Here is a 17,923-nt window from a genome sequence, read left to right as displayed (position 1 = left end):
TCTTCTACAAAGTTGTAGGTATTGCTTAGGACTATATGGAGAAAAATATGCACGGTAAAAAAAAGTTACAGATTATTTTTTATTTCAAAAACAACATTTTAAAATCGATTTTTTCCAGAAACGCAGTTTCGATTTTTTTTAATTTTTGGATATGTTTTAGGGGACAACTTATGTGATTTATTGCACAATGTTTCAAAATGGAAGAATTATGGACAAAAATGTTATGATTTTTAAAAGAATTACAGATTTTGAAAAAAAATCGAAATAGAGGAAAACAATATTTTTTATGTGATTATTTGAAAGTACAGAAAAATTGCAATCGAAAAGTACTTAGGTATTTTTTTCTAGGTTGCATCAATTTCGAGATATACTCATATTTATATAAAATTTTCAAATAAAAAAAGAAAAATAGGCCCTTTTCAAGCATATTTCGTGTTTCTCCATTCCAGAAAAAAAATATTTTGATTGAGCGAATCGTAGCTAAATCGTTTATCGTTGGATCAAAACATTTATACTTAAGTATTGAAAAAAGAGTGCACGGTAAAAAATATAAACGATATTTTCAAATGAAAATTTGAAGCTAATAGTTCTTAAAAACCGCAACATTGATGTTTTTAATTTTTGGATATATTTTGCGGTTGTTGTAGGTATTGTTTAGGACTATTTGGAGAAAAATATGCACGGTAAAAAATAATGACAGTTTTTTTTTAATAAAAAAAATAAAATCGATTTTCTATGAAAATGCATCTGTGATTTTTATTATTTTTGGACATATTTTAGAGGACAGCTTATGTGATTTATTGCACAATGTTTCATAATGGAATAATTGACGGCATTGACGAATTACAATTTGAACAGTGGGTCACAACCGACAGGTGTGATATTGAAACTTTTTTAAAGCAGCCTGATGAATTTGTATCATATTTTACTCGTAAATTGGAGAAACTAATACCTCATGATTTTATCAAAAAAGAGCAAGCTACATTTTTAAATAACACAAAAAAACAATTTGATAGGAGGTGAATTTGTGGTAATTTGTGATTTTTCGGAAAACTACACATTTATTCTTCAAGATGAAGTTCAAAGCCATCATTGGAATGCTCAGCAAGCTACTTTGCATCCGTTTGTAATATATTATCGTCAAGATGGCAAACTCAATCATTTAAGTTTTGTTGTAATTTCAGAAGATTTGCGCCACGATTCTGTATCTGTCAACTTATTCATATCTAAAATGATAGATTTTTTTGCGATTGGATCACAAATTAACTGTCAACAAGATATATTTTATGTCTGACGGAGCTGCATCACAGTATAAAAATAGGAAGAACTTTTCAACTCTTTGGCAATTTAAAATCAAATATGATATAGAAGTTGAATGGCATTTTTTTGCAACATCACATAGAAAAGGGCCATGCGATGCCATAGTCTTGCCAAAGAACGTGAACATCCGATAAAAAATTCTAAGGAACTATATGATTGGGCTCAAAATCGGAAAGAAGAGCAGCTTACACAAAAAGCTTCTTTTGTTATTCAACTACAGAGGAACATGTTATCATTGCACAAGAACTATTTTCAAGTGCAAAAACAGTTCAAGGCACTCAGAAATATCACTCGTTTATCCCTATCTCTGAAACACAAATTGAAGTTAGATAATTTTCGAGCTGTGACGATAACAAGAAAGTAGTTGATATAATTAAGAAATAAAATTGCAGTATATATATAAAAAAAAAAACAAAAAAACAAACTCCTTCTCCATGGTTGTACGATCTTGCCGCGGTGAGAGGGCTTTACCCATTAGCCGGGCTTAGCCCTGGGGACCAAAGGTACACCGTTGTGATAGAATCACATTTTTAATGCCACGTTCAGATTTACCGTGTATATCTCGGAAGTGATGCATCTCAGCTAAATTTTACTTGAGTATTTTTCGATAGAAATATTTCATATTTAAAAATATATAGTTATTTGTCTGTACTCAAAAAAAACGCACCCAAAATATTGTTTTACATAAATTCGTTTTATTTATTTTTTTCAATATTTTATTTTTTATCCAAAAATTTTCCGTTTTGAGGCATTGTGCAAGAAATTACAAACAATATGCTGCAAAACATATCCAAAAATTAAAAACATCAATTTTGCGGTTTTTAAGAACAATGAACTTCAAATTTTCATTTGAAAATTTCGTTTATATTTCTTTACCGTGCATACTTTTTTAAATACTTTAGTATATAGGTTTTGATCAAACAATAAACAATTTAGCTACGATTCACTCAATCAAAATAAAATATTTCTGGAATGGAGAAACACGAAATATGTTTGAAAAGGGCCTATTTTACTTTGTTTATTTGAAAATTTTATATAAATATGAGTATATCTCGAAATTGATGCAACCTAGAAAAAAAATACCTAAGTACTTTTCGATAGCAAATTTTCTGTACTTTCAAATAATCACATAAAAATATTGTTTTCCTCTATTTAGATTTTTTTTTCAAAATCTGTAATATTTTTTAAAATCATAACATTTTTGTCCATAATTCTTCCATTTTGAAACATTGTGCAATAAATCACATGAGTTGTCCCCTGAAACATATCCAAAAATAAAAAAAAATCGAAACTGCGTTTCTGGAGAAAATTTTAAATTGTTGTTTTTGAAATAAAAAATAATCTGTAACTTTTTTTTACCGTGCATATTTTTCTCCATATAGTCCTAAGCAATACCTACAACTTTGTAGAAGATCTTAAATCGATCGGACAAACCGTTTTCGAGTTACAGTTTTTTAAAGATTTGCTATGCATTTTCCGATACGCCCTTCTCAAAGGCGAGGTTCAAAATGGCGGTCTGAAGGTGCAAAATGGCATATTTGGTCATAAAGAATCTGTATGCAAATTTTCAGGCGATTCAAAAAATACAAACATTAAATTTAAAAAAAAAAAATTGTCATGTTCGGTGGAATTGCTCAAAAGTCTTAGTTTGTTGCAAGCTTTAGGTTTAAAATTTTGAAATAATGTTTTGATACTACAAATTTGTCGGTAACATGAGAGCGGTAAAATCGGAAAGCGACTCCCGCATACGTTTCGGCACAATCCTTTGAAACCGAACTCCCTCTGCGCAAGCTGTCAAACAGTCGATCGAGTGGAAACTGTCAACAAACCGATTTTCCTTTTGCGCTGTCGTCTGACTTGACTCTGATGCAAAACTGCATCACTTCGGGTGCTGCTGCTGTGAAGTGTGCAGACGGGAAAATCGCGAAAAGTCAGTTTCGGGGTGCCGTGCCGTGAGTAGGTAATCGTATTCGTGCGTCGTGTGGTCCGCTGTTTCCATTGATTTTATGCAATTGTACTCGGTGATTTTCTTTCTTGGAAAAGTATATTTTCGGTGTACAGTGACGTGGGCAAAGTTTTGAACCATTTGAAGTGGCCATTCAGTGATTGGATTGATGGTTGAGTGGTTGCATGAGTAATAATTTCGCAGTGCTCCGCCATCCAGTCCCGGAACCGGGCGAAGAAACGGGTCCACTGCTGGGTGCTGCAGGAAGGGTGTGTGAAGGAGGATAAAGATGGATGGCTGTCCGTTTGCTTGACGCGATCTGGTTTCAGAGGTGCAGGAAGTGATTTTCCAGTTCGTGATTCTGTAGAATTGTTGGGAAGGTGTTGCAAAAAGTGTGAAAATTTACTGGATGATCTCATAAGAAGGATAGTATAAAACCCTGTGCACATATGATCCAAGCGTCAAGACTTAAATATCGAGAAGAGAAAGATTGTGTTCAAAATAACGGTACATGATGGAATATAACTAAATCATTAACAAACATTAGAAACATTAGCAGGGCTGGTAGCAGTTCTCGTTTTTAGAGACAGTCACTATTTTAACGTAAGTCTTTAAAACGTTTTTGGATGGGAAGTCTTCTAATTCTATATATTTAACCAGTTAATACTGGTTCAAAATTCTCCAGAGAAACCTTCATATAATGTTTCGCTACTATTCTTCGGGTTTTTCAAGAATTTATTCTGGAGTTCCTCGAGAAAAATCTACAGGAATTCAACTAGTGATTTTTCGAGAGATTCCTTTTGGAACTCTTCCGGGGAGTCGTTCTGGAATCTCTCCAGAAATTCCTTTAGATATTCCTCCATCAATTCTTTCAAAAATTTCTACAGCGATTTTATAAAGGAATGTTGTAGGAATTTCTCCAGAATTTGCTCCGGGAATTCCTTGAGTACTCCTAGTATTTCAAGTTGTTGTCTCTCTTTACAGTCTTTTTTTTTTGCAAATTTGCTTAGGGATTTTTTTTGGGGAAACTCTATAAGAATCCGATGTCGTTCAGTTGTTCAGTTATTCTTACTTTTCATTTACATATCGATTTTTTCAAGAGTTCATTCAAGGTTTCTCCCGGGAATTGCTTCAAATGTTAGTCAAAGGATTATTCGAAGAAATGTAGAAAAAACTTTTCCACGAACTCCTTAATATATTAGACATGGGATTTTTAAGATGTTCCTCCACAAAATCTCCTAAAAATTGCTCAACGATTTCCAAGGGATGCCTGAAAGATTTTGTTTTGCTTCGGAAAATCATTGAGCACTCCATCACTACTCCCTCTAGTAACACGAGAATCACGTTGAAAATTTCCCCAGAAGTTATCCCAGGATAATCGAAATAATTTTCTATTAGTTATTCTATCGATGTTTACAGTTGTTACTCTAGCTAGGAGACCTTTACAATTTTTTTGGAAAAAAATCTTCAGAAGATTTTCCCGGGAAACCATACCAGAATTCCCACGTCCAAATTTTTACGTATGGATTTCTTCAAGAATTCTTTCAAACATTGAGTTCCACAAGAAGTTTGTCTAGGAACTTCTCCAGCATTTCATCCACGGATTACTCGTGCTGCAGTTCTTCCAAATATTTCTTGGCTAATTTCTTAAGTAAAATCTCAGTGGATTATTCTAAAGTTTATTCGATGTTTCACACCAACTGTAGGAACTCGTCTCGAGAGAAATCTGAAATATTTTGAGGGACTTTTCCAGAAATTCATCTAGATGCTCCTCCTCCAATGATCTTAGAAATTCTTCTATCCTACGTTACTATTTCCAGTAATTCACATACGATATACTCTGAAAATTTTCCGAAAGGCTATCTCGATAATCCAGATGTTTTTCTACTTATTCTTCGTCCGATTTATCTAGTGGTTTATCTAGGAGAGATTCGTACATAAGCTTTTCTAAGAAAATTTACAAAGGTTATTCCAGATTTTTTGAAGAAATTCGTTGCCAACATATTTGCCAACAAATCTTACAAGTACTCTTACGCTAATGTTTCTTGGTAATCTCCCAGGAATTTTCGCATAGATTCCTTCAAGAATGCATTCACGGTTATGACCAGGAATTGTTCCAAACATTGCTCAATAAATCCGACCAATGATTCGTCATGGAGTTACTCTAATAATTTCACTAGCATATCATCCAAAGGTTACTCTTGTAGTACGTCCTCTCGCAGTTCGAGTAATCTCCCAAGTAAAATCTCCATGGATTTTTAAAAGTTTATTTGAGATTTCCCAACAGTAAATACTACAGAAATTGTTCCAGTAGTTCCTCCTACCTTTCCTACACAAATTTCTAAATTCCATCCGACGTTTTTTAAAGAATTCCTTCTGAACATTCTGCACAGTGTTTTCATAGTCACCAAGGGTTACTATAAAATTTACTTTAAGATACTTAAGCTTGGATTTCCGTTTTAGATCAACGGTTTTTTTTTCAAAAATTCATCCGATTTATGAAAAAAAAATCTTCGGATAAACCTTGCAAGAATGCCTGCAGAAAAACGTTAAAGACCGACCGGGAAATTAACCGCTTGAAATCTTAAAAAATCGTGAATGGTAATTTTGTGATAAATCCTAAAAAAAAGGGCATCTCCATATACGACTCTAGATCACTAGATATGACGAGGTCTGATCACTACTTTAATGCCAGTCTCAAAAAAGTCTTTATTAAATGGAAGATCTCTGAAGTCTATGTTTTGACTAAAATGGTCTCTAAACTTACTTTTTTTTTCCTTGCTCTGGTTGCAGTGAAACCTGGCGCCAAATTGTAGAGGCTCCCCCTTCGGAAACTATTATGCGATTATTCCACAGGTTCTTCATGAATTTCTTCTTAGAATTCCCAAGGAAAAACTTCAGAAACTCTTCTAGTGAATTCTACAGCGATTTCATCTCGAATACTTTTAGGAAAATTCTTCAGAGATCCCTTAATTTTTTAATGGATTAATGGTCCCAGAACTTTTTTCTATGCAATCTCTAGTAAATTATATAGTGATCTGAAACCGAAAGAAATCTGAGACTTTCTCAGATATTTTTCCACTGATTCTTCCACCGATTTCTCCAGGTGATATTCAAAAACATCTATAGGAGACCTTCCGAAAAAAATATATATAAAGAACTTCATCACAGATTTTTGAACGAGTTCTGTTATGATTTTTTTCATGAAACCCTACAAGAGTTCCTACGCCAATTTTGCAGTTTTTCTTGCAGACATTTTCATATGGACTCCTTTTAGAACTCACCAGATCCAATAAGTATTGGGAGTAAAAGTCAAAAAAAAAAAAAAATGATGAAAAATGGCTTTAAAATTACCTTTTTTACTTTTTCTAATAATTTCTACGAATGTTCCTGAGAAATCACTGGAAGAATGTCTGCAAAAAATCATGGGGGAATCAATTTGGGGAATCTTGAGTTGGAATGTTTGAAAAAAATATTCCAGGATACTCAGATATTTTTTCACTTATCTTTTGATCGATTTCTCCAAAGATTTCTACATTAGTTCTTCTTGCAAAATCTTCGAAGGTTCGCTTCAAACTTTTGAAAGAAATTCGGTGAGAGATAAACGCTACAATAAAACGGCGATTTCTTGCATCCATTCTTTTAGCTATTTTTTAATATGATTTCTATATGGATTTGCTTCAAAACCCCTTTATTATTCATGGAAAAGTATTTTTTCGAGGAATTAATATGGAAACATTTCAAATAATTTCTGGAGAACTTCCTTAAGAAATCATAGGAGCATTCTATGGAGTAATTCCTGAATGTTTCTTTGAAGAAATTCCATTTCCAGCATTTTTTCGAGGAATTAATATGGAAACATTTCAAATAATTTCTGGAGAACTTCCTTAAGAAATCATAGGAGCATTCTATGGAGTAATTCCTGAATGTTTCTTTGAAGAAATTCCGTACGTCAATTAAGTAGTAATTTTCAAGGAATCAGTGGAGGCATCTTTGACAACAACAAAAAAATACTTATTGAATTCTTGAAGATGCCCCAAAAGAAAATCATAACAAAATCACTGGATGAATTCCTGGAGGACTTACGACTTTCTTGAGTAATTCCTGGTGCAATCTTTGGAGTACTTCTTTTGTCGAGCCAGCCGAGGGCCTTGTTAATAAAGTCAATGATAACAATAATAATAATCTTTGGAGTAATGTTTTGGGTAATCCTTAGAAAAAAAATAAAAATTCCTAATAGGTTGAGTTTTTGGAATTTATGACATTTGTTCAAATGACGTTTAGTCGTTTTTGTTGTTGTTTGAAAAGGACTTGAACCCGAAAGTCATTCGTCCCTATGACGTTTCGTCGAAAGTATATTTGGTCGAAAATTTAGTCGAATAGGGATTTTCAGATTATTGTACAAGCGTATTCTGCGAATCAGATAAATCACGGCGAATCGATCTAAAATGTAAGCAATTCAACCTTTGTCACCTTTGAACTTTCCCGGAGACGTTGAAGACGACCCTCCATCTTCGGTTTTGAACTTTGTAAATCACTGTAAAAAATATACGCCCAATTTATAATAGGGTGCGATGCAAATGCCCATCACACAATATGTGGCAGTACTGATAATAATAAAAAAGGGGAAGATTTCTTGATCTATATATCGTCTAATAATATTGACATATATAATATAGGGGATTCCTCTACTTTCATGAATGCTATCCGACAGGAGGTACTTGATCTCACGATCTGCTATCGGAAAAAAATGTGAACTGGCATGTTTCCTATGAAGAATCATTGTCAGATCATAAACGTATCCGATTTGATTTTAAAGCTGGATCATAAATTACAGAAAGCTGTAGAAATCTAAAGATAACAAACTGGGATCTCTATAGTGTTCATCTAACGAACAGAAATTAATATGATGGTGAACCGATTACAACTGTTTCACAGTTAGACAGTGCCTCTGGTGGGATTATTGATCAAATGATCTCATCATATCATGCTAGCTGTCATGTTCAACAAAGGTCATCTAACAGCGATGTAACTTGATGGAGCGACAAACTGGCAGAATTAAGGCAACAATCCAGACGGTTGTTCAATAGAGCAAAAATAACTTCTGATTGCGTTTAACATTATTCTCAAACGGTGTAGAAGTGTGGGGTTAAACCAAAGACCTCCATGTGCCTTGCAGTTGCCCAAAATTTAATGGCACATAAGGTAATAGAGCAAAATCTAGGATGCCGTAAAGTGTACTGCGTAGTGATGGGCAAAACAGGTCACTTTAAGGAACGGATCGGACCCGGTTCATTCACGAAGGTGAACCGGATCTTTTAATCGGTTCATCAATCTTTTCCCCCAAAACTCTCAAATTCATAAAAATAAAGCACAATTAAGAATAACGGTTATATGGTCATATATTTATATGTTTCAGCTTTAAAATCTTTCAAAAATATGACGAATTGTGGCTAACAAACAAGATTTGCGAAATGTTCTTTGGGCAAAGCCGGCTACGCCTTTCCGAACAAATTTGACCTGCCTTTGAAAACAGGCGTTCGCATGGAACTGATGTTGCTGGAATACACAGTCGTTTTTGCATTAGGATGTACAAATTAGAATAGATGAGTTTTCTCATTTCCCACCACTCGAGGGGATCCTTGTTTCGCGCGAGGATTGGTTCAGCCAAATATTTTTCGATTTCAAGCGTTGCCGACGATTCCGGATCCTTATTGCCTTGTAGTTTCATAACAGTTGCATCAAATTCTTCCCAGACAAGAGACTTTGGTATATCATCCAGCTCCTCAGCATTTGTTTGTTGATCAGTCGAATCGCCCGGGTCGTTTTGTATCATCATCCGAATCAGCGATTTATGTATTTGATTGAAATTTTCCTCCTCGCCAAACCCTTGCTTCTTGAACCTAGGGTCCAAAAAAACAGCCTGGCCAACGAGATCGTTATCTTCCATATTTCCAAACCGTTTCACGATTCCGCTTAGAAGTTCTTGTCCTAGCTTACGCACACTCGCAGGAAGTGATGGTAGTTGGTCCAAGTTTTGCTGAACTTGTCGTTGCATGATTCGAGCCAAAACAACAGTTTTCGATAAAGATACGTTCTTTTCTGCAGAAATCTCCTCCGTGACTGCATAGAAAATTTCTAACATTTTAACTGAGCCCTCAATAACATCCCAATCGCGGGTATCCAAACGTAGTTTTGATTCCAGCAGAGCCAAGGTTGAAACAATAGCTCTCTTATTTGCCAAAATACGTTTAAGCATATCGTCAGTTGAGTTCCACCTTGTAGGCACGTCTTGCTTCAACTTAAGGTGTTTCATATTAAGATTCTCCATCATTTCTTGAAGCTTAGCCAAAGCATGGCTACTTTTTTTGAAATATTGCACGATGTTTTTGCATTTATCAACAACTGGTTGGATAGAGTTTGCGATGCTGCGTTGCACGACTAAATTCAAAGAATGTGCAAAACATGATAGATGATTCATTTCCAGTTTGGTTGCAGCGCTTTTCATGTTGGCTGCATTGTCAGTAACTATTGCCGTCACTTTATCAGCAATAGAAAACTTCTTCAATACATTTGTAATCCAATTGGCGATATTTTCGCCAGTATGTTTCTCACTGAACTCTGAACATTCTAGTAAGTAGGATTGAAGTACCGTTTTGGAGTTCAGAAAGTGCACCGTAAGTGCATAAAATCGAACATTGTTCGAATTTGTCCATCCATCGCTTGTTAGAGAGACAGCGTGAGCTTCTGACAAACTGCTCAAAACTTTGGTAAAATTTTCGTTGTAAATAACGGGCAGCAAACTGTTCGATAAAGTTTTCCGGCTAGGCAAGGTATAACTCGGATTTAACATTTCTACAAACTTCCGAAATTCCTGATCTTCAACTAACGAGAAAGGTTGATACTCGCAGCAAATCATCCTCAACAGTTGCATATCGATGAGTCTGCTTTTCTGCACGGAAAGTGGTTTGATGATATCGACATACCTTGACATTGTTGCCTGCGATTCCGTGCGACAGTGTGCCTGACCAGCAGGAGGAATATCCGCAGGACGATTGACCGAGATTTTCGAAGCAGTCTCAAGGTTATCGTTTGTAGTTGGAGTAGAAGGCTTCGTTGAAACAGGAACATCTTTTCGACAAACAGTGCTCGGTCCAGTAGGATCATTTTCCACAGGCTTGATTGTCGCAAAAGAAGTCGTAGTTCTTGAATACTGAACCATGGGATGCTTGCTGCTCAGGTGTCTTTTTAAATTGCCGGTAGATCCAGCGGATAGAGCAATTGAGGTTCCGCAGTATCGGCAGCGACCTTTGCCTTCCTCTCGCGTGAAATGGTACCAAACTTCACTTGTGCTCCTTCCTTGCACCGACATTTTTCTCCTATTAATAATTTCCAGAAGATTAATGAATGTTGCGTCCATGCATTTTTATTTAAAATACTCACGGTCTTGATTTAATGATGGAAATAACTTTATTTTAACTGATAATCTAGACAAATGTCGATACCGAGGCACTTTGCACGTGAAGAACTGAGATGAGATGTAAACAAAACAGAAGCCTGACATTCTAAAATATCCCATGTGAGAGACTAACGAAATCGTTTTTGTTCAAAACTTTTATAAGAATAATGCAGCAGATTTTCTTCGACCATAATAAAACTCGTTATTCACGTTTTATTTAATTAGCTTTATCAGTCGACAGACATGGTTAATGCATTTTAATCATGAAATAAGTATTTTATACCCCGTATTGAAGGACGCATTTTAAGCTTGTGGGTTTTTTCGAAAGATAGACTAAACTAATGCAGAGTGAAAGCATAGAGAGATGCAGCAATCATTAGAAGAGTAAGGATATAAAAATACACATGCTAGATAGAGCAAAATATGTTTTTCTCCTTGAATGAACTAATTCGACTAGTATGTGTGCGTAAGTTGATTTTGTTTGGTTATTCTTACGCACAGCCGAAAGCGAGAGAGAGAACCATAAAAGGTAGAAAAAAGAACCAGGCAGATGAGAACGGCTCGGATCGGATCTTTTTTTTCTGAGAATGATAGAGTGGTGAACCGACTCTCATAAAAATTGAGCTACGGATCACTCACTCTCTCTAGTGATCCGGCTCATTTGAACGGATCCGGATCTGATCGCCCATCTCTAGTACTGCGATCTGTCAAACTTAGGTACCTTTTGCAGTACCAAGGGACCAAATGCAGTACTAGAAGTGGTACCCATTCTGAACCCGACTACTATGTCTCTATTCGTCTCTGGTTAAACCCATCAAAAACTGTTATCGTGCCTTTTACCCGAAGGAAAAAGGTAAACTCGTAAAGACGACAGCCTAATAGCTGTGACTGAAGATGACCAATTCTAGAGTAACCTATCAGATTAAATACATAGCGTTTACAGCAATAAAGACAAATGTGCCCCAATACATAAAATGAGGAACAGCTGCATTTTTGTTTAAAATTTATGCATGCTAGGAGGTTATTTAAGCTGCCAAGAGAACCAATATACATTTTCTTACATTAGAAATTCACATGAGAATACCTTTCAAGATTCTGTTGTACAACGAAACCAAGTAGAGTGGCATCCATCTTGTCCCAAATCGATATTGGATGAAACATGTTCAGATTTATTTTAGTTTTATCTTCATTTTTTGGAAGAAAATTTGCCTGTGATCAAGAAACAAGTCGTTTCAGAACAAAATTGATAAGGCGATCTATTGAAAAAAAAAAAATCCTTTAGAAATATTGGATTGGATTTCCTTCAAAACATTCTCCTGGTATTTCTTGAGAAAAAGCTTCAGGAATTTGTCTAGTGGTGTATTCTAAAATAGTTATAGGGATCTCTTTAGAAATTTCTCTAGAGGTTTCTCCTCTCATTGCACCAGAAATTCACCTAGCGATTTTCCAATGGATGCTTGGAGGGATTTGGAGGAATTACTCCAGAGTTTGTCCCAGAAAGTCTTTGAGCACTCCCAGACTACTACCTCTAGTAACATGCATAGAAATTACTCTGAAAATTTTCCCAGATACTATGCCAGGATAGTCGAGATATTTTTCTTTAAGTTCTTCTATCGATTTTTCCAGTTGTTACTCTAGAAGATTTCCAACTAACTTTTTCCCAACATCATTTTTTTTGTACTTATTCCTATCTTTATTTTCATATGGATTTTGTCAAGAATTCTTCCAAGGTTAGGCTTGGTACAAAAATTCCTCCAGAAAATATTCGCAAAGACTATTAAAAACTTTTTCAGGAATTGCACAATATATTTGAGCTGAGATTCCCAGCATGAAGTTCCTCCAGAAGATTATCTCGGAACTTCTCCAGCATTTCATCCAAGGATTACTCGTAAAACTCGTAAACAAATATTACTCGGCTAATTTCTTAAGTTAAATCTCCATGGATTCTTCGAACCACTAAAGCAGTGATTCCAGTAATTTCTCCTATCGTGTTCCTACACAAATTTTTTTCAAGTTTCCGTTCAATGTTTTTTAATTGCTTGAGAAAATTTTCCACGATATTATCCATCATTATCAGAAGATTTTTTAGTTTGGGTTTAATTGAGAACAGTGGAATTTTTCTTGAGTTTCCTAGCGAAAAAGCTTCTGGAATTCGTCTAGTGATTTCTTCTGGAATACTTTAAGAAACTTATTCAGGAAATCATCTAGAGGTAAAGGTTCTTCTTCTTCTTGGCATTAGGTCCTCACTGGGACAGAGCCTGCTTCTCAGCTTAGTGTTCTTATGACCACTTCCACAGTTATTAACTGAGAGATTTCTTTGCAAAAGTTGCCATTTTCGCATTCCTATATCGTGTAGCAAGTACAATGATACTCTATGTCCAGGGAAGTCAAGGAAATTTCCATTACGAAAACATCTTGGACCGACCGGAAATCGAACCCAGCCACCTTCAGCATGGCTTTGCTTTGTACCCGTGGACTATAACCACACGGCTAAGCAAGGCCCCCAATAAATATGCTTGGTGGAATTTCTCCAGAATTTACTCCAGCTTATGCTTGAGCATTCCAGCACAACTACCTCTAATAATTTACACAGGAGTCACTTTCCAGAAACTGTCCCATGATAGTCCATAAATTTTTCTACCGATTTTTCCAATTGTTGCTTTAGAGGATCTTCCAAAATGGCCTCAAAATTCACTTTTTCTTTAGCAACGTTCTATTACGCAATTACTACATAGGTTGTCCAGAATAGTTTTCTCAGATTCCTCGTAAAAATCCTATGAAATTGTGCTGGGATTGTGGCGAGAGTTTTTTCAGGAATATATGATAGAAGGATAGAGGAATAGATGAATTTCTCCAAAATTCACTCCAAAAAATCCTTGCGTACTCCAACGCTACTACCTCAAGTAATTTACACAACGATTGTCTACATTGAAAATTTTTCCAGATGCGTTCCCAGAATTTCCTGATTTTTTCATCAATTTCGATCTGTTGTTCCTTTGGATCATCTTGCTTTACGAGATCTCCAAAGTAAATTTTCAGTTACTCTTCCAGATATTTTCGTATAGATTCCTTCAAGAATTTATGTACGGTTACTCTCAGAGGAGCAACTCCATCCAGAGTGTGAAGAGTTAACGCCAGTTACCACCACAGCAGTAATTCAAGTAATTCCTTCAATAATTTCTATACATTTGTGTTTTTCAAAATTTCTTCAACAAATCCTTTAGAATATTATCCATAGAATACTGATTAATTATTATTTTAATTTATCTCAGAAATTTCACTATGTAATGAAGTTTTCATCAAAAATCTATGAGTTCTTTTAAAGATCCGTGTACAAAATGGGTTCTCATATTTCTTGAATGATCCACTGCAAGTGCCTCTTGGAGAAAACAGTGTCACCATTCAACTCTCAAAAGCACGCCACTTATTCAGATTCGGCCACTATGTTAGTTGAATGATACTGATTTTGATTATGCATCGGTACCAATGTCGTTTAATACCCCACATCGCATCGTACTAAATTATCCACGCATCAGACATTTTGGATCCTTAACTTATTCCAGAAATATAAAGCTTATTTTAGTAGGTAGGAGATCCGCTACTCAACTATTTCGAAATCGCTTTCTTCCAAGTTTATCTAAACAAAGTAGTAACGAAATCTAAACTTATCTAACGATAAGCACATGAACTGGTAAAGAACATGTCTCATAAATTAAAACTTCGAACTCATCACTATCTACGTCAAACTGTTGGGTCTTAGTGGTTTGTTACCCTATACTCGTCCGGTCGTATTAAAAAAAGCTACAACTAGAATACTATGTGGTAGATCTTAAATTTACACAAGTTCATGACTGTTATTTTTAGAAACTTGATGACTATTTCAATGCAAGGCTATATATTTATTGTAAAGTCTTTTTTTAACCTAAGCAGTCTCGAATGTCACTTTCCCTTGCAGTGAATCTATCTGATAAATCAGGAATTCTTCTAGTTATTTCTTCTGGAAAAGTTTCAAAAACTAAGAGAATTTCTAGACGGATACCTGGTTGAATCGCTCTAGAAATTCTCTTCTTTTCTAAGGGTGCTTAGAGAAATCTTTGCATGATATTTGTTCCTGGAAATCGAACCTCTAATCATTTTCACAAGGATTACTGTGAAAATTTTCACAAAAACTTTACCGGAATTTCTTCTATAAGTTCCTACACTCCGTGGACTAGTGTGGTTTATTTAATACTCCCTAGCCGTTTCTAAATTGTCCACATGGTATATGCATGACCCCTTGTTACTTTCACTTTATCAGATCTCCCAAAAATTCCTACAAGAGCTCTTTTAACAAAATCCTCAAGGTTTCTCAAGAAAATCATTTACAGATTTTCCAGGAAATCCAACAGGAATTCCTCCAGGAGTTCCTACATATATTTTTCCAACCGTTTTCATATGAATTTCTTAACAAGTAGGAATTCATTGTGTAGTTAGCTCTACTAGAAATAACTCCAGGCATTTCTCCAGCGTTTCATTCTGGGATTATTCCTGAAGTGCTTTGAAGTCTCATTCATGTTTCTCAAGTTAAATCTCAATTGATTCTTCAAAATTTAATCTAAAGTTTCACACCAGCAAATACTACAGCAACAAACAACAAAAGAAAGTATTGATCTTTCTACATTAATTTCTTCTTATTTCTTCCGAAGTTTATCAATGAATTGCTTCAGAAAATCTCGAAGGATGTTGTTATTTTTCAAACGATTAGTATAGCAATTCATCTGGAAAACCGTTACTTTATTTCAAATTTTACTTCAGATAGTTTATGTTAATTTTTAAACTTTGTAAACGTCCAGAACTTCCACAAGAGTCCACGACAATTTTCAGAAATCTTTGGAGGAGTTCATCATAAATTTCCATAGACGTTTGATGAGTTATTCCTTTAGAATTACCTCCTGAATTTTTTTCAGGTCAGCGAATTAATTATCGATCAAATGCAGCAAAAAAGAGGACACTCTTCTATTATCGTTGCAACAATAATACTCGGCAAAAACGGTTTATCATAACTAGAATAAAATATGCCAAAGATCGTTTACCGCATTCGTATAGATTTTTTGAACTTTGCATTGCGATTTTCGAAAACTTTCTTCATGCTGGTGAACATTTGTATTTTTTCGAAAAACAACCACCAAACAAATTTGATTTATTGTTTAAACAAACTTCAGTAGTGATTGGCGAAATTCTTCAACATGGAATCTTTGACGACTTTTGTGGAGAATACCTAGCAACAAATCAGTGAAGAAATTTTGGACGAAATGAAATCCTACAAACTATTCTACTGATCATCAATAACGCTTTGCTGCAATTCATTTAATCGTACTAAAATGTCAACAATATTTTTTTCACAAGTCTTCAGCTCGGCAGAACTTAGCAAAATATTATTGTATGAGTTTAGTGCGTAGAGAAATCGATGCAACAATGACTGTATAAAACTGGATGGACTTGACATTTTTTTTTAATTTCTTAAAGATTTCCTTAGCAATTCTTGACTGACATTCATTGTTGAACTCTTGAAGAAATCCGGAATGACTATCTGGTACAAAATCCTGTCCATGTTGAATTCTTGTAGATGCTCTAAACGGAAATCTTGATGGGATTTCTAGGGAAATCGATGGAAGAATCACTGGTTAAATTCCTGGATGACTTAGGATGTTCATAGAAAATGTCTGAAATATTCTTTTTGGGGGAATCCCTGATGGAATATCTGCGTGATTTCTATAATCATTCCAGGTTGAATTCTTGAAGTCTCAGATGAATTCTTTAGGTAGTCCTGAAGAAACCATCAGAGTGATATCTAAAGGACACTTTAAATAAATTTTTGATGAAACTCTTAGAGAAAATCATGAAACAATACATACAGTAATACTTATCTTACATTCTCTTCCTGGTTTCTGTTTTTTGTTATATTGGTTCCGGTTCGGTCCATTTTCAGTCTCTTTTTGGTCTTTTTATGCAGGCAAGAGGTATCTAAAGTTCCTATTTTGCTGACACTTAGTCGCTACCAGCCCTGGATTAGAGATAATAGTTTGTGTTCTTCGTTCAAATAGTAAATTTGAAACCTCAAACATTTTCTTTTGTGAACAACTCAATATAAAATAAGACCTAGGTGTCCTAAGTCTTACAAATTAACAGTTATAACATTAGTTTATTTTAATACAAAACGTTCGGAAAATGATCTCAAGAAATAAACAGGCCACGGTCACATTTATTCGCAGTTATCTGTTAGTGCATTGGACAACTATCCCACTTATCAAGTATACCTACCCCAAATCATCGTCCAGTATTGTTATCGGAAAAGAAGCAAGTGTATGAATTGAATAAAGTGCCTCAAGTGTCTACCTTACGTTTAGATCGAGTGTAACGAGAGTGGCGTGTGCACAGGAAGAGCTCAAAGTTGTCTCATTTTGTCGAGGTGTCTTAATTACTGTGCTGGTCTCAAGCTGAGTGGAGTAAAAGAAATCGAGCTCATATTGCAGACTTCTTCAACGCCATCATTATCATCATCGTTACAGTGGCATTGAGAAGAAACAAATATTTTGCATGCCGAAGCGCTGTTATTGTGTGCGGAGATTGTGAAGCAGAAATCCAGTCGCTTTTGAAAAATTGTGCCACGGAACGGTATGGAAAAAGCTGCCGGAGCAACAACCAAAGTCGTTAGGAAAGGTGAGTCATTTTGCGCCGTATATCTCTGACGGGATGGGATGAAGTCAACTGGGTTATCTACTAGGCACAGCTTGAGTGATTCAGTTTTCCTCAGTTATACTTGATTGATTTGCACAGTTTTCTTTAGCAGAAAAAAAAAACAATTTTTCGATCTTGATTAGCCATAGCGCCACTCGAGTGTTATCTAAAGTGTAATTATACACTGCCCACTGAAAGTGTGGAATTGCTTTTCCGAGTATTGCATCACTCGTTTTAAATATTGCAACACCCCCCAAACAGTTGAGAATCCTTCCAACAGCAAATTATGCTATCTGATGATTCTTAACTTTTTGGTGTGTTTCAATATTGAAAACGAGTTTTGCTATGCCTGGTAAATCGTTTTCATACGTTCGACGGGTAGTGCATTTCATAGCCATGGGGGATTATATAGCCCCTGCATTATGTCTCTTTACGAACGTGATTTGGCAACAGTTTGCTCGAAAGGTGCTAATCAACTACAC

The 17,923-nt window shown here is 35.3% G+C and overlaps 1 protein-coding gene across 10 annotated transcripts in view; it reads left to right on the top strand.

Moving 5' to 3' along the window:
* The first annotated feature begins 3,154 nt into the window (after positions 1 to 3,154).
* LOC5576251 (pantothenate kinase 3) overlaps positions 3,155 to 17,923 on the top strand; it is a 115,499-nt gene continuing 100,730 nt past the window's right edge. For 2 of the 10 annotated variants that reach the window (XM_021849845.1, XM_021849844.1), the window contains exons 1-2: positions 3,158 to 3,772; positions 16,976 to 17,423. In XM_021849845.1, the coding sequence (XP_021705537.1) occupies positions 17,381 to 17,423 (43 nt within the window). In that variant the 5' untranslated portion in view covers positions 3,158 to 3,772; positions 16,976 to 17,380. Of the gene's footprint in view, positions 3,773 to 16,942; positions 17,424 to 17,923 lie in introns of those variants that run through there. The other 8 variants (XM_021849833.1, XM_021849834.1, XM_021849846.1 and 5 more) reach the window with 7 other exon arrangements.

The sequence above is a fragment of the Aedes aegypti genome, chromosome 3 (assembly GCF_002204515.2).
Source record: "Aedes aegypti strain LVP_AGWG chromosome 3, AaegL5.0 Primary Assembly, whole genome shotgun sequence".
Classification (NCBI taxonomy): Eukaryota; Metazoa; Arthropoda; class Insecta; order Diptera; family Culicidae; genus Aedes; species Aedes aegypti.
The sequence above is the reverse complement of the archived record's forward strand: the minus strand, read 5'-3'. Positions and strand labels throughout refer to the sequence as shown.